The sequence below is a fragment of the Drosophila albomicans genome, chromosome 3 (genome assembly GCF_009650485.2).
Source record: "Drosophila albomicans strain 15112-1751.03 chromosome 3, ASM965048v2, whole genome shotgun sequence".
NCBI lineage: Eukaryota > Metazoa > Arthropoda > Insecta > Diptera > Drosophilidae > Drosophila > Drosophila albomicans.
This window is the reverse complement of record NC_047629.2, coordinates 37,449,870-37,476,983: the sequence shown is the minus strand read 5'-3', so window position 1 is coordinate 37,476,983 and position 27,114 is coordinate 37,449,870. Positions and strand designations below refer to the sequence as shown.

General features: G+C 39.4%; 5 protein-coding genes across 13 annotated transcripts in view; 2 read left to right on the top strand and 3 right to left on the bottom strand.

The window, feature by feature from the left end:
- LOC117567855 (palmitoyltransferase app) overlaps positions 1-8,514 on the bottom strand; it is a 63,912-nt gene extending 55,398 nt beyond the window's left edge. For 2 of the 6 annotated variants that reach the window (XM_034248111.2, XM_052004296.1), the window contains exons 1-2: positions 8,280-8,514; positions 6,705-6,956 (exon numbers count right to left, since the gene is read on the bottom strand). The gene's annotated coding sequence lies outside the window, so the exon portion shown is untranslated. The remainder of the gene's footprint in view (positions 1-6,704; positions 6,957-8,279) is intronic. The other 4 variants (XM_034248110.2, XM_052004294.1, XM_034248114.2 and 1 more) reach the window with 3 other exon arrangements.
- A 660-nt stretch (positions 8,515-9,174) lies between these two features.
- On the top strand, positions 9,175-11,831 carry LOC117567857 (uncharacterized). Its single transcript, XM_034248116.2, has 2 exons — positions 9,175-9,357; positions 9,424-11,831. Exons 1-2 carry the CDS (start codon positions 9,328-9,330, stop codon positions 10,891-10,893), a joined length of 1,500 nt encoding a protein of 499 aa, XP_034104007.1. The 5' UTR covers positions 9,175-9,327; the 3' UTR covers positions 10,894-11,831.
- LOC117567859 (delta-aminolevulinic acid dehydratase) lies at positions 11,749-13,212 on the bottom strand. The gene has a single exon (XM_034248121.2). It carries the CDS (start codon positions 13,151-13,153, stop codon positions 12,170-12,172), a length of 984 nt encoding a protein of 327 aa, XP_034104012.1. The 5' UTR covers positions 13,154-13,212; the 3' UTR covers positions 11,749-12,169.
- A 643-nt stretch (positions 13,213-13,855) lies between these two features.
- Positions 13,856-18,741, bottom strand: LOC117567858 (spermine synthase). 4 transcript variants are annotated; one of them, XM_034248120.2, is made up of 5 exons: positions 18,266-18,741; positions 16,746-16,857; positions 15,285-15,332; positions 15,081-15,203; positions 13,856-14,918 (listed from the first exon to the last, which is right to left on the bottom strand). In XM_034248120.2, the coding sequence occupies exons 1-5, from the start codon at positions 18,548-18,550 to the stop codon at positions 14,335-14,337; spliced, it is 1,152 nt and encodes a 383-aa protein (XP_034104011.1). In that variant the 5' UTR covers positions 18,551-18,741; the 3' UTR covers positions 13,856-14,334. The 4 variants fall into 4 exon arrangements, with proteins under 4 accessions (XP_034104011.1, XP_034104008.1, XP_034104009.1 ...); XM_034248117.2 differs by lacking the exon at positions 16,746-16,857 and adding an exon at positions 15,668-15,776 and having other exon boundaries at positions 18,266-18,735; XM_034248118.2 differs by lacking the exon at positions 15,285-15,332 and having other exon boundaries at positions 18,266-18,738.
- Positions 18,742-18,988: 247 nt separating this feature from the next.
- LOC117567856 (inositol polyphosphate 5-phosphatase E) lies at positions 18,989-23,145 on the top strand. Its single transcript, XM_034248115.2, has 6 exons — positions 18,989-19,093; positions 19,766-19,820; positions 19,879-21,361; positions 21,496-22,156; positions 22,219-22,472; positions 22,531-23,145. The coding sequence occupies exons 3-6, from the start codon at positions 20,085-20,087 to the stop codon at positions 22,637-22,639; spliced, it is 2,301 nt and encodes a 766-aa protein (XP_034104006.1). The 5' UTR covers positions 18,989-19,093; positions 19,766-19,820; positions 19,879-20,084; the 3' UTR covers positions 22,640-23,145.
- Positions 23,146-27,114: the final 3,969 nt, after the last annotated feature.

Here is a 27,114-nt window from a genome sequence, read left to right as displayed (position 1 = left end):
ACTGTAAGTTTACGTGCTTCTCAGACTTAATTATACGACTTAAGCTAACATTACATTTCCACTAAAAAAGATTTAGTTGCTATTTGCTTAAGTTAATTTATGGCTAACCTTTTGTTATTTGTCAAATTAACAGAGTCATAATTTAAGGCATCGGTATGGTAAATAAAAACATGACATATACACACACAGATTGCGATATCTGAGTGCAATGTCATGGGCAATGTGTCAACTCGGTAAGGCGAGGCTAGAGATTAGCTAATGACGACAGCAATATGAAGAGGCAAATACATTCACAACAGCAACAACGTTTGTAAGCACATACACACAACTCAATTTCAACTAGTTGATGATGTGTATATGTATATATATGTGAATATGAGAGCTGTGCTCCTTGATTGCGCCCAGGTAAACAAGTTATACCCAAATAGTTGGCCGCAACTCGGCAAAACGAGCAAAACAAATAATTGTGAGGTAAACAAGCAAGGCAACATCTAAACAGCAACAAATGCGAGAGGAATGCATTTAATTAAATGCCAAAAACAACAACTAAACGGCAGAGCAAGAGTAAAAAAACACACAAAATGAAAATGAAAATCATTTCGATGGAAAATAAAAAGGTCTAATACAAGTTCAACGACGACGACGACGACCTTTTCCTCATCGAAAGCTGTGTGTGTGTTCTGTGTTTAAAAGGAAAAGCTGAAAATCTAATCAACAAATTGTTTAAATAACTGCAACAACAGCGGGCGAACGATAAGGGCGTCGCAAAACAGAACAAAGACAGAGAAAGGGGGGAGACAATGTATGACAGGCATTGCTTGATAAGAGATACGAAGGCCGTGTTGTTCGCGCTGATAATGATAAGCTGCGTACCTGTAGATACCTCAACACTATCGCCGGCTAAACGACGGGCTAATTGATAAAAGCGATGTAAATTTTGCAGCAACGAATTTGACTGGATATGCAAAAATATGCAGGCTACAGGGAGTAGAGGGGGGCGGTTTAGGCTCATTGTCAGAGAGACGAGCTAAACTCACAAACTAGAAATCAATCCAACAATCACATTCAGCCGACGACGACGACGAGAAAGTACGTAGCGCAATCGACATGCGAGTTTTTTGTGCAAATTGAAACACGGCTCTGATACGTGCAGGCAAATAGAACGCAGCGAGCATGGGGAGCGGGGAGTGGAGGAGGAGTTAGGAGCTGGTTCTGGGCAAACAAAAGGGAATGCAAAGAAATCTGTTACTGGCAAACATGCAGTGTGCCCAGCACGCCATAAAGTATGCAGCAAAAGCAACAATGCCGCAGAGCAAGCTAAGCCAAGCCAAACTGATTTGCCAGCCAAGTCGAGTTGAGCTCAGCCCCGCTGGTCAGTTGACCCCTTATCCCCCTTATGCCCTTATCCCTTTACTCCTCTCCTCCCGCAGTTACACGCACGCTTCGCTGCCTTGCTGTGCTGCGCTTTTGTTAGCGTTGTTTTGCCTTTTGCCATGTATGTATGTGCACAGAGAAAAACAAAATCAATCGGTTGGAGATTAAATCAACAACAATCAATAACTTTGCTATCTGAAAAATGTGATACTAGAAACACATTTCGAGATTCACGAACAAAAATCATGATCAGATTAGATTAATTCGCATTTCGATTTGATTTAATAGGTACTTTTTTTTGTATGTAACATCGTTTATCTACATTTTCTATGATACAGAAAACATTTTATTTATAGTATATGAAAGTGAAATTATTATTTGTTAATATGTTTTTTCGTCATAGCAACAAAGCATTTAAGAATTACAAAATTCATTTTCTCTTATTCTTTTTTTCAGAAATTCATGCAAAATGTGCACTTAAAAAGTTAAGCCCATTAAAAATATGTTTGATGAGCTACTTGAATTTTTCAAGAATTCAGAATTTACACTTTAAAGAAGTACAGAAAAAAGATTTCTGGAGTTTATAAAATGAAATTTCTTGTATTATTTTTTACAAATTCCATGATTAATCTCTTCTTGAAATTTAAAGCGTATTAAAAATGTGGAGGGAAAAACAGGTTTCTACTTTTTATTCAAAGCAAAATCTCCACTTAAAATTTAAAATTTCAATTTCAAAATCACATAAAAAATCAAATTCTGTGTGGTTTAATACTATAGTAGAGTTTATTAAATCACTTTTCTTTCTTTTTCTATGCAGAATCTCTTGAATCACTTGAAGTTTCAATCAAAAAAAAACTGCAAATTCAAGTGCTCGTTTGGTGACTTTTTTCTCTCAGTGTAGGCATGCGTGTGTCTGCCAGCTTTGCTGTCCGTTAGCTTCCCTATTGCTGGTGATTCATTCATTCATTGCACTGGTCCGTTGCTGCTCTCCGTTGGTCACTCCGTCAGTTTCGCTGTCCATCCGTCAGTCCGTCCGTCCGTCCGTCTGTTTGTCCGTGCTGTCGCAGCACTCAAACCGCATTGGCATGGCCATGCATCACAGTGGCAGCCAACCAATTTGAGTCAAGTGGTGCGCACGTAAAAATTCCAAAACCCCCAAAAAAAACAGAAAAAAAAATGCAAGCAAACTACAAATTTTATTTTTCCCCAGCATTTTTGCCGCTCTCTTTCTTTCAAGTGGGTAAAAATAACAACCAATTTATTTGGCTGTTCGGCAAATTGTTACTCAACTCGCATTCGATCATCATCATCGTCATCGACATCGACAGGAGCAGAAGCAGGAGCAGAAGTTGAGAGCAGGAGCAGGACACGACGACCCGACCCGTTTTCTCATCATCAAAAATCGTTGATTGCAACAAAACAAATTGCATTTTAAGGAGATTACTCGTGATGCTCCTGCTTCTGCCTTCCATCTGGCTAAATCTGACAGAATATTTGTTTGTGCTCTGTGGATAAATCATGCAGAACTATTCGTTGTCTGGTTGCGAATCGAGCCGCATTAGCACCTCAGAACTTTCGTTATTATTAATGAATCTCCTCTGGCAGAAGCCAATGTTTGATTTATTATCGTTAATCTCCGAACAATACGATTCGTAATAGTAGATAAAAATACACAAAAGAATAATAAAGGGGCGAACATTAAAGAGCCAAAAAACTACATACGAAATTCAACGTTTGACAAAAACGCTGCTCCCAAAAGTGCTGTAAAAACATTTGCAATGATATTGCCTAAGCTGTTTACAGGGATATTAAAGCGTGTCCTGAGCTCCACCAACAAAAAAAAAAAAAAAAAAAAAAAAAAAAAAACACACGCACAAAACGACCCCAAACAAAATAAGGCGAGCAAACGACCAATAAAAAACACAAGAAATTATAAAAAATTCATAATGCAAGTCCTAAAACAAAAACGCCAAGTGGGCGTGAGTCGGTGAGGGAGGAAGGGGAGTTGAGGGTAAACTTTCCCATGACTCACGGCGGGAGCTAAAATGGCACGCGAATAAAACGACACCAGCAACAGCAACAGCAACATCAACAGCAACGCCAACAAAAATGGAATAAAATAATGTATACAAAGGGACGCGACGCATAAACTAAGCGCCGCAAAACGAATGAGGGTTTTCTGGACTGTATAACTGGATAACAGCTCCAATTCCAGTAACAGCAACAGCAACAACATTCTCCCGGTCGGGTTCAAGTTTGAGTGCCGGCGAGAGAGGCCGAAGGCGGAGCCTGAGCCAGTCATTAGCCTCGGAGGGAGCCTTGGGGCCATTTATGCGGACAAGCATTAGCTTGGTAAATAAATGCAAACAAATTGCACAACGAATGCGTTGCTCTCTCTCTCTCTCTCTACTAGTTGCTCTCTTTGCTCGCACAACGTGGCGTATTAGCAATGTAATTTGATTTGATGTTTATGCGCTGCACTGACGAAGCGCGGCAGGACGACAATAGCCGCATAATTGCGTTAAGCACAAATATACACAGACAAACATATAGATAGTGGAAATTATCACAGTTGCAGCGCTAATTGGAACAAGTGATTAACTTTAATTGCAACAGATAACAAGCAAATTGTAGCTGAACAAACTGCTCGACCCAAAGATACCCTCGCCTTTTATTATTTGCAGTTCATGTTTCTGCCCAGTCACGTAATTCCTCTTCCTTTCGCACAGTGACAAGTAAAATAATAAACAGAGGATGACTTCGGGCAACAACACGACTCACAAACACACAAAATGGTTACAAAATTGGTCAAACATAAGTAAACAAAATAACATTGTGTGTAAATCCACAGCTGCAGGCAAGAAAGAAACAAAAAAAAAAAAAAAAGAAACCAAAACGACATACTCTATATGCAGTTGAACAGTTTTGCGAATATATGAATTATGAAGTGCATAAAAAGCGGGAAATAATCATAAATGAAATTGATACTGATCGAAATAATAAAAACGGAAACAAAAGAGCTTTTGCGTAATGAGTATTTAACAATTTATTGAGTTAAGCAAAGTGCAGTAAAAGTGCTTTTAAAAACTGTTGTTTTTTGTTTTTTTCTTTCTTTATTAAGCACAAATGAAAACGACACGAGCTAACAGAGATAGACAAAGATAATCGAGATATAGTTAAGAAGTTGCAGACACAGAACTGTTTCCACAACTTTATGGCAAATAAACGCAATTTGAGTGCATACTAAAAAAACGAAAAAAACGAAAAAAAATAGAAAAGGAAAAAAAAAGAAATACAGCTCCCTATGGATCGATAGAACAAAAGAGGGTATTAAAATGTTGCATTTTTGCGCTTTGTGCAACTATCTATCTATTTGCTCAGAATAAAAACTAAAATATGCTAACAACACTTGGGGCTGAGAGACTTTGTTATGCAAATTCCATATAGTATTCATGCAATAGCGGGTGTTGTTCAGGTGAGGGGCTAAAGGCGGGGGTTGGTCACACGTCACAGGGTTCGAAAGTCAGGAATTGTGAAAACATTTGAAAGCCATTTGGCAATTTGTGAAAAGCACAAAAGTTATTGCAAAATATACGGATTACCAAAAATATTATATGTGCATTCATTGTCTGTCTGCTTTTCTCATATTCGCATTTACAGTTTAGAAATTTAGTATAGAATTTTAACCAATTTATTTTGATGCGCTCAAAAGCAATTTCCACATTCATACCGGAATCACAACAACTCTTTGGAATGTGCTGCCTGACGACTCTCGACGAGCCGAAATTAAAACTAACTAATTAAAACCAAATATTGTATGGGTTTGCTTTTTGTATACCACAACTCTTCTCTGCCGTCGGCAAATCCACATTGAATTGACAATTATTTAAGCGGGTTTCATTTCAATTGCATTGGTTTTTTGATTAATTGCATTGCAATTAAAGCACATTTAATAATTGACTCATAAATCAACGACACAATTTCTTTTTGTTTTTGTTTTGTAATCATCGTCAAACAATAATGTCAGTGGGAACTTTATTACGTGTTACCTAATTGAGTAATTTAATTTCATTAAAATTTTTCGGTGTGCGGGGTGTGAAATGCTTTCTCAACCCGAACTTTGCACTCTATTAAAGTCGGGTATTAAATCAATACGAACTTGTTGCATTAAACATAGCCTTTTTTGTAGATTTGTTTACTAACTTTTTACGATCTGCTACTACTTTATGACATTGTTATGGTTGTTGTTCTAGAATTGCAAACAAAAATAATACAAGTTAAAACCATTCGATTATTCACTGACTGTTTATTCTTGTTTACGAATTCACAGATGCTAAATCAATATGGAGTATACTACAATAAATATACAATTTCTTTTCAATTATTTATTTATATTGGTATAAGCAGGCATAAATTCATGTGTTTGCACAGTCAGTCAATATAAATACAGAAGCTTAAAATAAATACGAACACAAAAAAATAAAATCTGCCATTTCGTTTTATTACAATGGAAATCAATTGCATTAGTGACGAGATTATGGCGATACATTTGTTTGATAAATTCAAATTTACAAGACCAAAGCTGTCAATTCACGTGGAATTTCTTTTAAATAACGACTAAACACGATACATTAACCTATCATTAACAACAATCAGAACTGTGACAAACCGCAGAAAAAAAGAGGCCCACGGTGATGATATAAAAACGAAAAGCGTATTCAAATCGCCAGTGAACATTAATCAAAGCGTCAATCTGTTAATTAGCTACGGCTAAATGTCCGTCGGCTTTTTGTAATTACCATAAAAGTAAGTATATTCTGGAATAGCCTTGCACGTTTTCGTATTGTTTAAAAACAATGAAATGGACACATTAAAAGTAAATGTGGTTGTTGTTTGAAACAAAATGTAAAGTACTCATTTTAAGTGAATATTTCAGCATTTACAGATCAAGTTTTCTGATTATTACAAACAAGTACACATTTAACGTGTAGCAAGTATGTAAATAATCAATAGGCTATATGAATAAGTATTTAATAATATTGTTATATTTATTAGCACTTATATTTATTAGCAATCAAAAAACAAGTGGACAGCCCTAAGAAAGATGCTTTTGCTGCAAGATCAGCTGTTTCTTGCAGCCTTGTTACGAACGGTCGGAGAATGAGCAACGCAAAGAATTGGAACTAAATGAATGCTTAGTTCAATAAGATGAACTAGCAGCGGCTATGAACCGCGAGTTTGTCTCTCAATCCCACGCTTCACTTTGTCTCGAGTCGAGCGTGTGAATGTCAAATTAGCAAAAACAATAATAATAAAAAGCATTCACTTACCACAACTCAAGATGTTGTTGCTGTTATTGTAGTTGTTGTTTTTTTCCTTCATGCAGCATTGGCCCCGAAACACTTTTTTGCTTGCTGTTTGTTTTTATAAATATTTAATGAAAACACGCGAATTGTCGATTGGAAATATGTATGGATGTGAATGAGAAATTAAGTTGTTAATTTATTTTGACTCGCGACGCTTTTTTGTCACTTCGTTTGTAAACCATTGCACTTTGTGTTGTTGTTGTTGTTGTCGCTTTACTGGAATTTTTCAATTTTTCGATTAAAGAGATATACTAACTACAGTCGCATCAAATGAAAAACCACCAAGTGTGAAATGAGGTAATTTTTATTTAAGTCGCAGACAAACACAATCAACTGCAAATTGTTTTACTCGAGAGTCAAACAGGTTTTTTTTTATTTTTTTCCTTTTTATATGTGCACACACACACTGACATTCGTTAATATGTAATACAACATAGATAACAAAAAAATATGAAACCGAAACTGAAAGCCGAAACCGGAAAAGAAAAAAAACTGCTGGCCTGCTTCTGTGGTCAAATTGAGAAAGCGAAAAAAGTCTCAGGCAACTGTAATATTTAACAAATTATATGTGTGCATTCTCATATTATAATATCAAATAGAATTCAAGTCACGACGACGACCACAACACAAAAACAAACACAATACAATTTATATTGCGGCGCTGCTCGCACACTCTCGCACCCAAAAGGCATCGCAAAGTCACAAGCAAAGGCAAAAGCAGCAAAACAAAAAAGACAACAGACAGCAATAAATACGTAGGCACAACGAACGGCACACAGAAAAAAGAAAGAAAATAAAAAAAGAGTTGACGTTGACGTTACGCCGAACGACGACGCGTCGTTGCTAAGTCAAATGTCGCACAAATCTAATTAAAAAAAGAATAGTTAATGAAATAATAATTTAAATAAAAGCGCTTCTCGCTTGACCAATATACGAAAAGATATTTCCTAACATTTTTTTTGTTGTATTTTTTTTTGGCGTCACCGCCGCATTGACACAGTTCGCGCTCTCTCGCTCACGCCAACGCGCTCTCTTTATTTGATTTTCTTGCTTTTGTTTTTGCTGAGTGTGTCTTTGTTTTTATGTCTTTGCACTCCACGTTGCCTGGCGCTGTTCTCTGATTATTATTATTATTGTTGTTTTTGTTGCAGCTAGTGCAGTTGTACAAATTGTTACAATTGACGTACACAATCAATTTTTAAGTGATATGCGTTTTTATATCTTAACAAAATAAAAGTAAAAAATCTAAATAAAAAACCCGTTGTCAAACACAAACAAAGCACAACACACATTAGCACACTTACACTCACACACACGTACTCACTGACACTCACACATACTGATTTAGATTAGTGTGTGCGACAACAACAACAACAGACAATGTCTGGATGCCTATGATTCACAACGAAGCCAATGCGCTTGTTTCTTTTATATAAACAAATGAGCATGCAACAATGCAGAACATTCAGTAAAACTACACAACCACACACAACTTAAAAATACACAAGGTATAATATTAAATGAAAACTAAACAATTACATATATCGCAACGCGACACCACCGGCGATTGTGTTTTTTTGTAAAAGAACGTTTTAAATTTTCGATTAAAAACTTTTGTTTTTGTTCTTGTGTTTTTATACTGCGAGTCGCGGATGTGTTCCCGAATTAGTCGTAAAATAATATTGAAATGCTGTTTTCGAATTTAGCGCAAATCGACCGGAGCCAAAAATTTATCCGCGCCTAGAAATCACGACGGCCAAAATAAGCAGACTGACTGCTGTTAACAGCAGCATATAGAGGTGGAGATACATCGATTGCACTATCGATATTTCGATGTTTTAAGAATCGATTATTGCATTAACTTTGCAAAAATCGATGTTATATTTTTGAAATCAAAATACTATGCGTTTCTGATTATGAACTTTACTATTATTGAAAAAATTTTACTTGAAGAACGCATACATTTTTTCTTGAAAAAAACGAGCTTTTTAAAAAGCTATTTTTCAAACACCTGTTGTTTCAGTGTGTGACCACAAGCAACCTTTTGTATTTTGGTATATTGTGTTAGAAAGGCGCGTCACTTAAATACTTGTTAATTCCATGTTTTTCATTAGATGTAATTGCTTCTAACCGTAATTGTTTCTTATTTTTAGAGTCTTTTTATTATCCCGATCAGATTTCAGACATGCACATATTAGTTTTTGGCAATATGTTAAAGAAAATACGATAATTTGGAGCTAAACTTTACTAGAGTAGTGATTTAAAATTTCTTTTAGGCGTTAGAATCACATACCTAAAGTTAATTCTTTAATTAAATTAATTAATGAATTCGTTCAATGTTTATTTAAATGATACTAAACTTTTTTTAAATGCTTATCGATATTTCGGTTGCAAATCGATAACACAAGCGCAGAAGCGTTCTCGCCGTGAATCATATGTTTTGTTATTCGCCGCGGTTCGTTGTTGTGTGTGCACCTAAAATATTTCGATCAAACAGAAACAGAATTTGCATATTTTCCCTGGCTAACAAATTTTAGTTGCAATGTGCTTTATTTAACAAATCGAAGCGCTCAAAAATAATAGAAATATGGTCAACATGGAGGAGCTCTTAGATGAGGTAAGCGCGGACAGTAAAAAAGGGAATTTGTTTGGTGAAATTTTCACCTTTGTTATTTTTTTTCAGGTGAAAATAAATGTACAACAGAAATTTAATGAAATACGCGCTGCGTTGCATATGCGTGAGAAATTGTTGCTACGCCAGCTCGAGGTAATCGCAAATACGCAGCAACAACAACCAGCAACACAAGTTTACAATGAAAACAATGAAAGTCCCTCTAACAAAACGAGCGGAGTTCGCTTCTTCACGGGCGATAACGAAGAGGAAGAGAAACTGCTGCTGGCAATTCGCAGCTTTGGCCAGTTCCAGCTAGACAGCAACATGCAGCTGGCCCTGCATCGCACACAGGATAACATGACTGCTGGACTTCGCAATGAGGATTATATTGAGCCCATGGATGACCATGAAACAATGTACAAATGTCTCGAAGATCGCGATCACAATACCGATTACTATTATCTCAATGATGAGGTGCAGCCGGAGGCCATAGTGGTTGACTTCTCGCGCAACAAGGCGGCGTTGCTGGAGGACAATGCCAAGCGCTCCATCATCAACATAACGCTGCAAGAAGCCAAAGATTTGATACGCAGAGCCAAGATTAAGCGTGAAACTTATGTGCCACCCTTGAATCTGGAGGAGCTGGACGACGAGCTGGAATCGTCAATAGCGGATGCAGTGTCCAGTCTGGGACGCAGCTGCTCCGAGCAACCCACAGCAACTAAACCAAAGCCAAAGGCGCGCAAGCCTCGTTTGAAGCCAAAGATTACCATCAACAATTGCAATGGCACCATCAATCTGCGCAACATTGCCAGTCTGACCATCAATTGTGCCAGCGAAGATGCTGTCAACGCCGAGTTGCCACTTACAGATGCTGCTGCTACTGCGGCGGCCATACAACCTTCGATCTCAGCGGACTCAAGCAGCAGCTGCTCGCCCAGCTCCAGCTCCAATGACTCCAGCAATGCTAGCTCTAGGGCGCAGTCCAAGAAACAAAAGTCCAAGGAGACAGGCCAGAAAGCAAAACAGCAGTTGGTGGCGAGCAGCAGTAGCAGCATGGCAACCACATCGGAGGCGACTCACGACGTCACCTGCGATTTCTACAATCGCCTGCTCAACGAGATCAAAAAGAGCCTGAAGGAGAAACCAAAGCGTGTCTACGATGGACCATCAGCACCAGCTGAAACAACCACAACAGCAACGGCAACGAGCAGTGCACCAGTTCAACGTGTTGCAGTCGCAGCTGATTCCACCTGCAAACAGGAAGAGACGGAAGAGGATACACGCATATCCAGCACCCAGAGTCGCGATGCGGCTTCGACATTGTCCTCGCAACTGCAGCCTGGTAAACGTTTGATCCTCAAGAACTTTGAGAATTTAAAGATTATTCTGGAGGCGAACAGCGGCGATGAGGACTCGTTTCATCCGGTGCAAATCGAGCAATGGCTGGCCGAAATTATATCGGAAACAGATCTGGAACCGATGCAAAACACGGATATACTCGAGCACAGCAAGATCGACAACAGCGAGAGCATCTGAACAGCACAGTATTTACTATAGTTATAATATGAACAAATATTACAACAGCAAATCAAATATTCCTTAGTAGTATTTATTTTATTTAAGCTTCCCACCTCCGACAACTGTTTCGTGTAAAAGTACTAATAATATCGTGGTCCAAATCCCATTTTGCATTTAAGCATAGCAAGGAAAGACATCATTCGTTGTACTTAATCTAAGTATTCTAATTGTACTTGTAATTGCACTTTATTTTGTTCAGTAATTGATTCAGATTTGCAAGACTTATTAAATATTACACTCTCTACTATCATTGTATGTTAAGATATAAAGCTAGCACCCAAAAAGAAAACTTTTTTTTGGGGCCAATTTCACATTTGTCACATTGTATGTGTAAATTTCATTAAATTGCAAACACTTAATTAACGTAAATTTGTTGACTTGTTCGCTCTAAAAACAAAAATGTATTATCCATAATACTCTTCCCAAACCGGTTGTCATGGTGATTGTGCGCGTTTCTGCAATTGAAATCGCAACTTGTAATTGGAATTCGAATTTGCGAAATCGTTGAGCTTTTTATGACGCAAGAGGCGGTGGGATTGGGGATGGGGTGAAACATTAGACTTCCAAATCCAGCAAGTTGATAAGCATTGCTATTGAATGATAATTAAAAAAGTACGAAAGCTACTGTCGATAGTAGTCGACTATGAAATACCCGGCAAATTATTTTACTCTAATCAAATATGAAATTTAGTAAACAAAGTTACTGATATGTAATAGCGATTAGAAAAATATCGGGAATTATTTGATATGCCTTGAACTACTTTTCATATGGAAGTGTTAAATTCTTTAATCATTTTTTAAGTCTTTATGCGATTATTATATTTTACCCAAACATTAAATTATTTTATTTTTTGATAAATGCTTTTAAATTTATTATCCGATTTTTACCAAATTTGTTAACTTTGTCAAAATGTAAAACAAATTTAGAATGCATAAAGTATTGAGAAAATTTTTACCAAAAATTTAAAGCTCTTGCTTTTATAGTTCACAAGTTGTGGAAAAATAATTCTGTGAACAGACTAATTAGAAATATTTTTACGTTATTCCAGTTACAATTTCGCAAATCATAATACCCTAGTATGCTTTAGGTACCGGGTATAGAAAAGTGTCGACATCACACTCATTGTGCACTAAATGCAATACATTGAACTATTTTTGGTGTTTCAGATTGTGACATGAACTAAACATTAATAAGTACAAAGAGAAACAGAGAGGGGAGATAGAGAATTCGGCCTTATGCGGACTTTGTTAGAATGTCCAGCAGATATGGAGTGAAGTACGTGATAATGCAGTCGGCGCCCGCACGCTTGAATCCCTTCATTGACTCTAGCACCGCATCTCGCAGAGCAAAAGCTCCCGCCTGGGCAGCATGATAGAGCATCGCGTACTCTCCGGACACCTGATAGACGTACAATGTGTGATAGGGATACGTGTCCTTGGTCTGGCGCAAGATGTCCAAGTACGGCATGCCCGGCTTGACCATCAGCATGTCGGCACCTTCGCTCACATCACGCTGCACGGCGCGCATGGCCAAGTTGCGGGAGCCGCTTGGGAGCTGATAGCAACGTCGATCCCCGAAAGCGGGCGCCGATTGCGCCGCCTCACGGAATGGGCCATAGAAATTGGAGGCGAATTTCGCTGAGTATGCCAGCAGCGAGACGCTGTTCATGTTGGCATCGATTAACGCCTGCTTGATGGCCATCACTCGGTTGTCCATCATGTCCGATGGCGCCACAATGTGTGCTCCCGCCTTGCCATAGGCGACGGCTATGTCGGCGATACGCTTGATGCTCGGTCCATTCTCCAACCCATTATCTCCAAGCAGGCCACAGTGACCATGCGAGGCATATGGACAGATGCAGACGTCACACGCGATGAGCAGATCGGGGAACCATTCACGTAGCTTGGGCAATGCACGCACCACAGGATTACGCGGGGAGTCAGCATTCGTGGCCTGCTCATCTTTGAGTTCGCTTTCCACTACGCCAAACAACAGCACGGAGGATAATCCCTTCTTAACCAGCGGTTCCAAATGCTCGCGTAATCGATTCACACCGTAGCGCGAAATTCCGGGCATGCTGGCAATGGGTTGTTCATCGTCGTCGTTGCTCACTATGAACACAGGATACATAAGGTTATGTGGCAGGATTTCACAGCCAGATTCCTGCAGCAATCGCAGCGTTGGATGATGTATTCCACTGTGCAGTTTTCGTTCCATTTTTCGGCGTTTTTTCACAACCGTCCACACACGACACACTCTTACCTTTAGTGAATACTGTCGGCAGTGTGACCGCAGCGGGCCGTTAAAATATACAGAACAATTTGAAAAAATAAATATACCATACTGTTATCTTATTTGCGAGTAACGTATCGATGCCTAGTGGGGAATGATTAGTACTCATTTGCTTTGGCGCCACCCATCATATGATCGACAAAAGCCGGCAAGCTTGAAGCGCGGTAACAGCTGTTTGATTTGAAAATGAGAAGCGGTCCCAACATTTTCCCTCATTTAAATTAGTTGAAATATCTAAGTAAATAACCAATTTATATTTCTGCGCACGACATTTTATTGTATTTTTTTTTTCAAATATATCTGCTTGCTACAATCCTCACACTCAAAAAAATATCGCATACACACGCTCTCGAGTGCCTCTAATTGAAAATTGAATACATGAATTCTAAGTATATAATGCCTATATTGAATATCTCATCTATGTATATAATATTATGTGTACGAAAATACTAGACGTTTAAACATAATTTAAATAAGCACAAATAAGTACATAAAATATTCTCGTTTTTCACCTTTGATCGACTGACTTAAATTTAGTATCAGTTTTATGTTTTCGAGATCAAAGTGCGTGTGAAACGTAACTAAAAGCTAAACTTAAATTATATTATAAATTGTGCTTTAAAAATATTTGGTTTCGGGTTTTTTTCAGATGCTAGTTACAGCCATTGGAAGTGTGAGTTTCGGTGATGTTATGTAGTTTTATAATTGTCTTTTTGCTTCCCTTATTCCTTGGGTTTATTTTTTGTTTTTCTGATCTCTGATTTCGAATATAGCCTCCACTACGAAACCAGAGCATGATGATAGTGCACACGTCTCTTCCGACGCTTCAGATTCTTTGGCTGCTGTTGTGATGCCTCCTCGCGGGCTGAATGCAGTATCACGGTGTAGCTGTGCAGTTTCAGCGGCTCCCTGATGTCGTTGGGCTCGGGTTGCTTCTCTTCTACTTGTGTTGCGGTTGTTGTGTAAACTTGTGGTGTTGTTGTGATGGATGTAGCATTTTGGAGACACAATGTGTTAGTTGTTGTTATTGTTGGTTCATCATTAATTGTCTTTAGTTGTAATTGTGGTGCTTCTTGTCGTCGCGTTCGTGCATTTTCTTGAGCTGGTCAAGCAAAGGTCACTTGATAGAACAGCCATTCTTCCATGAATGACGGCACAAATGCCTTCGATGTGGTAAACTTCACCTTCGGCTTCAGCAAACGCAACTGATCCTCAAACAACTGCAACGATTCCAAGCAGCTGGTGCCATTACCATGAGTCAAGAACTTGCCATCTGGTTTCAACAACTTGAATGAATGCTCAAAAATGGTACGTATAAAATCCCAGCATTCACCAATCGGTGCACCCGAGATGGGTATATCAGTAAGATCTCCGAAAACGTAATCAAACTTGCGGCCATCAGCGATAAACTTTTTCATATACTCCACACAATCGCCCACAATGATCTCGTATTGTTCGGTCTTGCGTTTCTCCAAGACATCGCCACAAATGGTGTTCAAATACTTGTTGCAGGCCTGCATGACCAGCTCATCAATCTCCAGCATAACGACATGCTTTGGCTTCTCCTTGAGCAACTCATACAAGAGAGCTCCATCGCCGCCGCCAAGAATGCAAATCTCCTTGCCCTCGTAGTTCTCAATGCCGCGACCCATGAGGGTCTCTGTGTAAATCAAATCGGACTCGGCAATGTCTGTAAAAGCAAAGTGTGAGTGTGTGTGGGTCAAGTTAGTGGCGAAAATTCATTGATTTTTGTGGCAACACAAAATAGACAGCGACCTGGCCTTGACCTGAGGCGGCCAAGGACCACATTACTGCTTACTGCATTGCCAGTAAAATCAATAAGCCAACTTACTCTGCAGTTCATCGAGGATTAGCATATTTCCCAGCGTTTTGGAGTGCATAATCTGAATCTTCTGGAACGGCGAACGTGCCTCATAGACCAGTGTATCAATGTCATACTCGATGATGCGTTCATCTGGTGACAAAGTGGAATAAAATCATTATTAAAAATCGATATGAAGATTTCAAACACTGCAAATAATTACAAAATACGCACTTTGCATCGACGCAATTACTTTGGGGCTACTAAATGTGTACATGCATGCTGACAACAAAATGTATCCAGGTAAATTAAAATAGAGAGACAAATGTGATTTAAAACAAACACCATAAACAAACACATAAAACAAACGTATAAAAGAATGTTCAACACAAAAGAAAAGTGCACTCAAAATGATGATCATCATAAAAAGAAAAACAGAGATGACAACAAATAGTACGACGAATTGGGATTTAGAATTTCATATATAGTATCTATGGGCAGATAGATGGATTCATGCTTTGGTGCTCTTCGGATCTTTTGCTACACAGTTTTGCTTAGCTACTTATATGGATAAATGATAAGTATTTCTTTTATTTGATAGATACAGTATACATTACCTGACGATGGAAAATACCTAGCGACATCGCCGCGCTTCAATGTTGGCAACTTCTGACCCCAAAGGGCATTCAATTTTTTGGCTATGGCATTTTCCACACGTTTGCCAGTCTGTTGTAGTTGTAGTTGTTGTTTTATGTAAGGTGAAGTAGTTGTAGTAATAGTAGTAGTTGTTGTTGTTGTTGGTACCATGAGAGAGCGAGGCGAACAAACGAGCGGGGGGCAGGTGAAACGGTGAGACATGTGCACGGGTCGTATACGTATAATTTCATTTGGTTTTACACATTTGGTTTTATTTTTGATTTGTTCAATTTTGTTGTTGGCAGATTTTTGTCGTCGATGATGAACGAGTCGAATGATGATGACGTTTATGTTGATGAGGAGAAGACCAAAAGACATCGTATAGGTTTCAGTTTCGATTTTTGTTTTGTTCAGGGTGATCATAATATGAAAATAAATGAAATTGTAAATAATTTAAATAGAAAATCTTTGTCAAATTATATAAATCATAAGCAGAGAAATCTAAAATAATAAGCTGAAGCTAATGATTTCATTGATGATTTCTCTAACAAGCATGCACTGAATAGGATCAGAACGTTGGGTGAGAAAGTCTCTAGGGGAGGTTAAGCTAAATAATAACACTTCTACAATGTAACGAATGATGCGATTTTATTTAATTTGAGAAACTAAAGCTCTTTATTTTGGAAAGTGTTATGTGAGCCGATACCAAGTTAGTGGCGAATTTATAGAACTTTTTTTTGGGAGGTTTTGGGGCCCGTGCAACCAAATAGTTGATGAATATATATGTGATAATGCCGCTATATTGTTTTTAAATTTTTTGATTTAATGGTGAATTGCTTGAGGTTGAAGTTTTTATTGTTTGCTGATTGAAATTTGTTTGTTGAAAATAGAATAGAAAATTTCGGCATAGGAAGTTACAAGGTTTGTTTTGGATAAGTCTTGATACTGCATGGTACTGAGTATATATGGTTGCATAGTACTTATATAGTATATATATATATTGAACTAAGTAGCAAAAACTAAACTTGGTTTTGTAGTTAAATGTGAAATTCGACCAACCTGAGCTAGTCATGTATATATCAATATATCCACCACGTTTTATCGGCGGTAAATACTTGGAGCGATCGGAATCTAATTTCTGACGTAGAATCAGTTCCATTGTACGCATGGTCTGCAATTGCAAATGTCGTTGTTTTGTTTTGTAAATAAAATTGCTCTCTATATAATATGCATGGTGTTCTTAAGCATTGTGAGAAAGCATTTAATAAAATTAAAATGAATAAAGCAATACAGAATTAGAGAGGCACATACTATATTTGGCAAACTTTTCAAACATCTCGCGCTTGGGGGAATAAATAGCCAGACCCGCAAAACAACTATTTTTAGTTTCGATTTCAGATTTGTATGAAAAAGGAAAGTATGGGAAGTGTTGGGCACTTTCCATAGAAATTTCAAATGGCAAACACAGCTGTCTGAGAATGTCGTGTTTATTTTAGTAGACATATTAATGAATTAATACTGAATTTAATTCAATATGCATGAGTTTTTGAATTTCATAAAAAGCGACGTTTCACAGAACTACGTCTGGATGTTGATAAAGAGCATTAGCAAAACTATCAGAGCATAATCACTAGCGATATTGAAGACACCGAATTACGCATACCCTAATACAATAACAAGAATTGCGAGTAGAAATAAAAGAAAAATAAATTAAAAGATGAAATATACTTAGAAGATTAGAAAAACTATATAATTATAAATAAAACTAAAATAAAACGTAAATAAGGTAAATTGAATAAAATAAATATTAAAAGACTTAGTGACTATAGCTTTAACAATCCCAGCCAATTATAATTTTAATTATAGCCGGTTATATTGAAAATAAATAAAATAATGATTAAAATAAAAACAAATGTCAGTAAAAAATACTTTTATGATTATTATAACTTTTAATGGAGAACAGTTGGGTTCCAAGGTGAACTTTTAGTCGATTGATTTAGAAGCAAATTTAAAGGGCCGAGTGTTTGGGACATGATATAATACGTTTTACCAAGACTCGTAGCATTCAAATTGGCTTTGTAGTTAGCACAGTTAAGAGGAATGTGTGTTGGGCCACAACCAAATGTCTAGGCCATGTGCTAAAACGCCTGTCAAGATCGAGGGCCATCAACGGAAGTAAAAGCCCCTTGCGAAGGGGACAGTGAAGAGGGGGCAGAGTGAGGCAACAAAAACAATGCCAGACATTGGGGCTTGTGACACGCCCACGCAGCAAAGGCTCGTTACACACACACACACTCACCTACTCAGACAGACAGACGAAAAATCAATTTTACTTTTACCGTTGCTGCGGCAAATCATAACCCTTCTCTTCCCTCTCTCACACATTTACACACACACATAGGGCAATCGCGCTCAGCAGGCAGTAAACTTTCGAGTGTGTATGTGCGTGTTTTGTGACTTTCGCACGTGTAGGTGACGAAATATATTTGTGTACTTGTGTTAGTGCTCACTGTGCTTTTTGTTGTGGTAGTTTCTACATAAGATTAACCGTAAATTATAGTACAACCGTACATACATACATCAAAGGACATTAAAGGCTCCTTGCCGTCGGCCAAATAGTATTCCACATTGATGGTCAGCAGCCCCTGCTGGAAGATGCGGCAAGTGATAATGGTCTCCTTATTTTCGTGCAGCACCGCAAAATATCCGCCATCCAGGGATTCCATGGAATATGCCAATTCCAGCTGGGAGAACACATGTTCCAACTCGTTACGAACGACACGGGCAACGTCCTGACGTTGCGAAGATGTTGCTGTTTTCTCAGCATCCAGTGTAAAATCGAAAAGTATTGTCTGGAGCGCCATAGCGGAAAATCGTATTGGTTTTGCCCGCTGGATGTGCAAATTACAAATGCAGCGCAGCAGCGTGACCGCAAGTTCGTTCAGTTTCAAAACACAAGTTTTGGCGAAGCCACAAAATATACTAAAATAGGCCAAAACTTTTACGGAAGTATCGATATTTTACAGTTGCGTTTAAGAGAGACCAGATTTCTAGTAGTAAAGGTTTTGAATTTTGAGCCATTTGCATTACCTATGCTGGTTTGATAACTAAGCATACAATTAAAATATTGTTTTAAAACATATAACTCATGAATTTTTAAATTTTTTTAGTTTATACAACGAGGCAACGTGCAAATAAGATCTTACCAATTTGATGAGTACTAGTGTGTGACCATTTACGACACATTTTATACCGTAAATACCGGCAAGTAAATTTTCATTATATTTCGAGATTCGGTTTGCAGCCATGTTGTGTTTCACCAAATAAACAAATTTGAGGTTGCGTTTTTGTGTTTTGCGGGCGGACGGAGACCGTAAGACAATAGAAAGCATAAAATGTGTTAGAAGGTACAAGGTCGCCAACAAAGTGTCAATGTTAGATCGTACGTGAACCTGAACTTGTAGGAAGAAAACTGTGCGTGTTTATAAAGCAAAAAGTGTGCGTAATACAGAGCGAGCTGTTGTTGTTTTTATTCGCTGTTGGATTCGCCGAGACTTTTTGCCAGATGCCTGATGTGGAAATTCAAGGCAAAAACACTAGCAAAGCGTTTGGCGGCAACAATGGGCTGCTAATTATAAATCCCAGCATAAATCGCACCGGCGCACAAACAAGTGAAGTGATGTGATGTCGCCACCGCTGGCGAGAATTTTTTTTGTTTTTGTACTTTTTTCACTTTTTCTTGCTGTGGTTGTTAGTGTTTTTGGTGCGTGGGCGAACGTCATAGTCGCCATCATCGGCATGCTTATGTGTCTTGTGCCTCATCGCACTCTGTTGTAGATGCCAATGTCGTTACGTCGTATTATATATGTGCATACATAATTTTTCTGCCTGGCTGTTGGCACCCAACCACCATCCCTCCCCCTGTTGTGTGTTGGCGTCGCAATCATTGCTGGGGGCAACGCCATCTGTGGGAGGGTGGATTTGAAAGTGTTGCGTTGCTGCTGCGGCCCTCTTTTTTTTTTTTTCTTTCTTTTTTATTACGATATGTGCTCACTTATATTGATTTTCTTTTCTTTTAGCTCGGTAGGCTGGACTTTTGTTTGGGAAACCGCAAGGAACGCAACAATCTGCTAGGTGAGTGATGGATTCAATTGCTGTTTCTATTTAAAGTACTCAATCAACCTTTTTGCAGGTGACAGACAAATCATCATGGGCTGAGCTTTGGGCTTAGTACCATACAACGCACACAAATTCTAGTCAATTCGCTGCACAAATCCCATTTGAATGTAATACAATCACGCACAAGAGGCTGGCGCTATTGCCGTACATGGAACGAACATAGCAAACCGTTTTAACGATCCTCCCAGAACTTTACCACATTATCGCAGAGCGACGACAATGCATCACAGTGCAATGGGTAGCGAGGAGCGCATAACGAGCAGTCCACGATCTGCCTCAAAAACGGGCAGCACGCTCTTTGGTCTGCTTAGCAAACGACCCAGCAAAGTGGAGCCACATCCCGTGACACCAGAATCGCCAAGCCTGCAAAGACGACCAGCTTCAGCGCTGGGTCAGTATGATGTCACATTTGCCAAGTGCTCGGCTCAGGAGCAGAGCAGCAGTGGCAGCAATCATAAGAGTCAAACGCTGCCCGCCGCCAATTCGGATGTGCTTGAGAAGTCGCACAGTGGCCTCATTAGCTTCCATAGACGCGGCAATCCGACATACAAAAGCAAAGCGCACGCACATCGCTATAGTGCGGATGCTGGCTCTCAAAGTGATGGCGGCACCGATGTTGTCATGCGTCGCAAGTCGCCCAAGCAACGTTCACCGAATCACAATCGATTCAGTCATCAGTTTAGTCTATGCTGTAAAGCGGAAAAGAAACCAATGACGCCACCAGTTTCGGTGCGCTACAATTCCATACCGGATGCCGTGGTCAATGCGGCCAATGTGCTGCGTCGCGACAATTTATCGCTTAGCTGGAGCATGATGGATAATTCGGGTTCGTTGCACTCGCATTCGAGTGAAGGCAACACTTCCTATCAGCTGCCGTCCACACAGCGACCACGTCCATCTAGTGAATGTGCTAGTGCTCCTGAATCGCCAGTGGCCAGCAAAACGTTCTTTCCCCAATATGAGGCAAGTGGCACGAGTCAACACTCCCACTGTTCGCCATCGAATTCGTCAGTTAAAAGCGAGACAGCGCATCGTGCTCCCATACGCCCCATTGCTGTCTCTGCTTGCCGCTCCAGATTGAGGCTTAAACTGTATCCACCGGGGCAGGAGTTGCCTCCCTTGAATGTTGATGAAAGCGCCGAGACACTAAAACGTGCCACAACACCGCAACACATGTCTTCGCCCAACATTGCCATGCAGCCGGATGCCTTGGATGCGTGCTTGCAGCAGGATCCTAATGGCGTGCGTTTCATGTCACACGAGAATATGACGCTGCATCGTCAAGGTTCCGGCAGCAATCTGGCACGTCAGACGCTAATGGCAGCGCAGGCATTGAATCTCATACCAGCGGACAAGGCGCGCGAGCGCAGCTATCTGGATGGGCGACTAGGATCATCTTCGTTGCTGGGGCCAAGCGAACTGAGTCGCGTGCTGCCGCAGAAGGAGGTGACGATCTTCGTGGGCACATGGAATATGAACGGACACAGTCCACCCAAGTAAGTTTTTATTGAAATGTGTAGTAGTAGTGTAGTAGTAATAGTAAATTTCTGAATATATCTCTCAATAAGATTCAGATATAATTGTTTCGAATTATGTACCAATAACTAATTCCTCGTCATTCCCATTATAGACAAATGAACGACTTTGTGTTGCCGCCCAATGTGGAGCATGTACCTGACCTGGTTGTTGTGGGCACGCAGGAGTCCAGTCCGGATCGCTTTGAGTGGGAAGTGACGCTGCAGGAGACGCTCGGTCCATCGCATGTGCTCTTCCACTCCACCACACTCGGCACACTCCATTTGGCTGTCTACATGCGTCGCGATCTTATTTGGTATTGCTCGGCGCCCGAGGATGCCTCGATGTCGGTGCGCACAGGTTCAGCATTTCGCACCAAGGGTGCTGTTGCCATTTCCTTTTGCCTGTTTGGCACCTCTATGCTGTTTGTCACATCTCATTTGACGGCACATCAGCAAAAGGTTAAGGAACGTGTCTCAGATGTTAAACGCATTATCAACGCACTGGATCTGCCTAAGAATCTCCCGAATCTGCGACATAAAAACAAAGACGTAACGCAGAATTTCGATAATGTCTTTTGGTGTGGCGATCTCAACTTTCGGCTGGGTGAACCGCGTGAAAAGCTACTGGAGTGGATACAGAACACGAAATTTCCATTGCCCTCGCATTTGCCGCATGGTTACATGCACACGGATCAGCTCTCCTCAGTGCTGGCCGATGGAGCCGCCTTTCGGGGTTTCATGGAAGCGAACATTACGTTTCCGCCCACCTATAAGGTAGAGTCAAGCCTTGCAATTAGTTTGACAATGCATTAATTAACTATTATCTTCATTCTCAGTACGATCCTGGCAGCCAGAACTTTGATACCTCTTCGAAGCAACGCGCTCCCGCGTATACGGATCGCATACTCTACAAGTATCGACAGATGCAAGGTCTGGTTATACGACGGCAGAGCACTGTTCCCGGTGTATCGACACCCACGCAACCTTATGTGCAGTGTCTGCTCTACGACTCGGTGCCATCGATTACCACGTCCGATCACAAGCCCGTTTGGGCTCTGTTTCGCACGCTCATACGAGCGGGCACCGATGCGTAAGTAGTTGATGAATAAAACCATAGAAAGTGATTTATTATTATACTTCTTTTGCAGCATCCCGCTGGCGGCTGGACTGTTTAGCCGAGACATTTATTTGGAGGGCATGCGTCGTCGTCTGAATAATCAATATCAAGGCGCCTCCGCTGTCTGTGCCATACAATAAACCTGCGAGATCAGCTTACAAATATACATATATATATATAGCTATAAAAGGAGATCTGTTGATCTTTTCAAGTGCTAGTCATTTAAACTATACCAAAGCGGCTTATAAACTGTCCCAATGCTTTACCACGGTTGTGTGTGGCCTTTGTAATACTCTTTAAACTAGTTAGTTAGCTATTAATCTCCGTAGTAATATTGTTCGAATATATAAATATAAATACATATTTATTTATAGTTGTTAGGTGCTGCCTTTTTGCCTTGAGGCCTTAATGTTAAACGTTCCTTATAAAAAAAAAAACAGCAAATGAACTAGAAGCGCAGTCGAAATGATGAAACGTAATCTTAAAGCCCAAAGCATAGTTTATAGGTAAAATGAATCTATTAGTGAATAACTTAGTGCAAATATATATATGAATGAATTCGAAACATGAATGGAAATAGCATTAAATATACTCTATATACTCTTACAAGATATTGTTGATGCAGTGTTATTGTTATACAAACAAACATATTTATAATATTTATTGTTTTACGCTTATGTCAATTATGTTTTAGTTGAAATGTAAATAGTGAAATCTATTATTTTTTTTATCATTTGAAATGAGTTGGTTTATTCATTACCGAAATATATTGCTGCAGATGTGGCTGCCAGCCACTCGACAGAGCGAACCCCATCATATCCTTACCACACGGATGGCACTCGAAAATGCAGCAGCAGCTCGTTTATTTACCGAAAAATGCGCCAAAAAGGCCAACAACAGCTGTGGCTGCAGAGAAGGCACCATGAATATACTGGATATATGAGGAGCCCCCCTCTCTCTGTACACACGCAAATATGTTAAACTTTTGACCAATTTCAACTCGAGCAGCGTTCTGGACACACAGCAATTTATTGCCATGGCGATTGGTACAGCATGAGCATCGCATCTCCCCAACACACTTCGCGTTCGCGTTGGCCATATCGCATAAGTGGCTTCGCGGTGCTCCAACCGGATGAGCTCGTTGTGGTTATGAGTTCGCTACACACACATGTGTGTCCTTGTTTGGCAGTGCTGCGCCATCGGTGTCATCCAATTGACCAAAATCATTGAAGGACTCAGTCCACTGCATGCTTATGCCAAAAAACGCGAAGCATGAGGGCGACAGTCAAGTGGCTTTTGTGTATTGGCCAATGTGTGTGTGTGTGAGTCTGCGTTGTCTCCGCACTAGCTGTTTGACCAGCGAAACTGCGGTTCTTCTCCTCACAAAACCAAAAAAAAAAAAAAAAGCGAAACAATGTTGTACCCGCTTTGTTTATTGCAATTTCTGCGCTGTGGTCACTGCCAGTTGCCAGTTGCAGTAGTTTTTGTTACTGCTGCCGCTGCTTCTGGCGAAATTCATAAAGTTTGTAGGATAGGGTTTGGTATGAAATTAGTTTTTCATTCGGCATGGAAATGCATTTGCAGTAGTAGTATGAATAAATCTTGCTGTGCTGCTGCCCAGTCCTTGTTGTTGAGTGTGCAGAAATTTCGAAACTCATTTCCGGCTTTAGCTTTACAGAAATTAACCACAATATTTGAAATTATATTAACATTGAAGTCAGCTAACTCTCCGCCAAAAAAAACAGCACAACAGTAAGCAATACTGATTGTGAAATACTCTTTATTAGCAATACAGCGCGTATACGCAATCTCTTTTGTATTGAATAATTAGTCTGCAAACAACGAGCGCTAGGTGGCGCTACTAAAGATTTCCCTCTGTTGTGCTAAGTAAACAAATTTGTGTTGTGATTAGTGATCACTGTTCACATAGATTTCAACATTTTAAAAAGATAAGAAACAAGTGAAATATACAAATGCTTTTTAAAAAATATATATATTGTTCTTTTATAACTGTTACCTTCATTCATGCCAATTTATAATACCCTTTTTCTATCTAAGGGTACAAAACATTTTGTCCCCTCCTCCTCAGACTACTTTTTCCGCTTTTCGCTTGATGTGTCTGTGTGAGTGCATGGATGATAGTGTGCGTGTGCTGCACATTAATATCCTGTGTGCATTCGTACGTGTTAATATGACTTTATGACTTCATATGTGTCCATATTTTTTGTCGTCTCTTTTGACGCTTCATACTAAAAAGTTTTATTGTTAGTTACGCCGCATCGCTTCTCTGCTGCTCCTGCCGCCGTCAAAGCAACAATTTTTATTCAAAGTGTTGAAGATGCAGGAATTATTAAAATTTTTCTATATGTGCCCGCACACCTCTCTCTCTCCCCTTTCGGTAACAAGCTCCACTGCTGCATGAGATGCATATATCACAGAGGCAACACTTCTCGCATCGTCAGACAGCAAAAATTCTTCATATGTTGGAAATGGCTAAAGAAGTGGGTTACAGACAGTCAAATGCAGCAGCTAACTGTGAAGCTAAAGTCGAGTTTATGCGCTGCAATTAATAGTTAATTGCTTTTTGAGTATATTGTATTTCTAGCTTGTAGGATGAAGTATAAATTTAAGGAAATGGTCATTGTTAATTGGGTTTAAAGCAATCAACATATTATATAAACCAAAACATAATCGATCACTAGCGATCGCTTACTCGATAAAAGGCTCGTTTTGAGTGTAAAAATAAATGTAATTTATAATTATTAGTATTTAAATAAACTGTAAATACTAAATGCTCTATGACAAACTCTACGCATTGCAGTCAGAAGTACGAGATCGTTAACAATAAAGGCGTCGCTGGATAAGCACAAGTTGACTGCTGTCGTTCCCATTTTTAACGTGCTTTAGCGCAAGGCACCTTTCATTCCACTTGGCAGTCGTTCCTGAAAGCCACTTGAAAGCTTATTGTACATTTCAAACAACTCTATTACGAATATTTTTCATATTTTCCGCGCGCAAGCGGAACAGAACAAAAAAAAAAAAAAAAAACGTTTACATTAAACGTGGCGAAAGGCCGAAAAGCCAAAGGGACTGAAACAGAGGCAGATGGCAGTCGACGAGAATGGGGAGATGGGGAAAACGATGGCAGAAGACAGTGTGGAAGAACCGCAGAGAGTCGAGCCAGAGATTGGGGCTGGTTGAAGCAAGCAATTCGCATGCGGCACGTTACATTCTCGCAATAAAAAATGAAAACCGTTTTGCATGCATGTGCCGGCGTCTCAATGTGTGTGTCTGTGTGTGAGTGTGTGTGTGCAAAAAGTAATAAATGTACGTGCTGTACTAAAAGCACAACAACAACAATAGCAATAGGAACACAGCAACACCAACAGCATCAGCAGAAACTACTTGTGCTCACACGCACACTGACGCATACGTGTAAATTTACAGTCAAAAAGATGGCGCTTCCGTTTCCGCTGTTACTCACTTGCACATGTCACGCTGCATGCAAATGCACGAATGCCACGCAAGCTGTGTGTGTGTGCGTGTGGGAGTGTGAGCTTCAAGTCGCAAGCAATAAATGCAATAAAAATAAACTACAATCTTCTTTGACTACTCTTGCACCAATTCGCTCGCTGCTGCCTTCCTCCTCCTCCATTTCCCTTGCTGTCAGGCTACACATTACTTTCTATTATGCGCATTCTTTTCCTTTGCGTATAATATTTTTCTTTTTTTTTGCGCGCTTCTTTCGTTCGGCGTTGTCTTGGAGTGGGCACTCGGGCGTTCTGGGGTCGGCACGCACCGCTCTCGCGTTTGAAGTAGCTTTGGATTGTATAAAAGTAACCATAGCTACTATAATTTAATGAAAACATAATCTGCATGCACACAAAACGCAGAAAGTCCGCACAAAGTCACGCTGCCGTTTGCCGCGGTGTGTGCGCCAGAGGCGGGTGGCATTTTTATTAAATGTGCACAGGTTTCTTGGGCGAGATTTCACGGCGCTTTCCACGTTTTTCTCTTTTGCCTCAACCAATCAACGTTGTTGTCCTTTCCGCTTCATTGCCATTCAGTTTTTAGTCTCTCAAGTCGCATTGAATTGCTGCAGTTGTATGACATTGATCAGAAGCTTGGGAATGTAGATATTAAATCGAGGTGTTATATATTCATTTTATTCTATTTTAATTTAACTACTCGTATTACAATGCATTATACAGAAGAAGTTGTTATGGATTCATAACAGCAGTTTTAGCATAAAAGACTTTACAGAAAAATAAAATTAGCTATATCGTTGTGACAGTTACTATATAGCAAATTAACTAAAGGAAATGTAGATTTATTCTTTAAAAAATACACTTCTGAATTTAGAAAATCTCGAGACAAAATTAAAAACAATAAAAGTTTTTGGAAAAATTTCCCTAATATTTTATTAGCAAATTGATATTTTCGGCACATTGATTTCATGTTTTTATGGAGTTTGTATCAATTTTATTTAAATTATTTTCTGATGTAATTAAATTAGTTGTTCTTTTATTTAATTTCTAAATAAGTATTGCTTAGTTTTGATGAAAGGCATCCAAGGGTTTAAATAGTTCTTTGATATTTATTTAATTAGTAATAT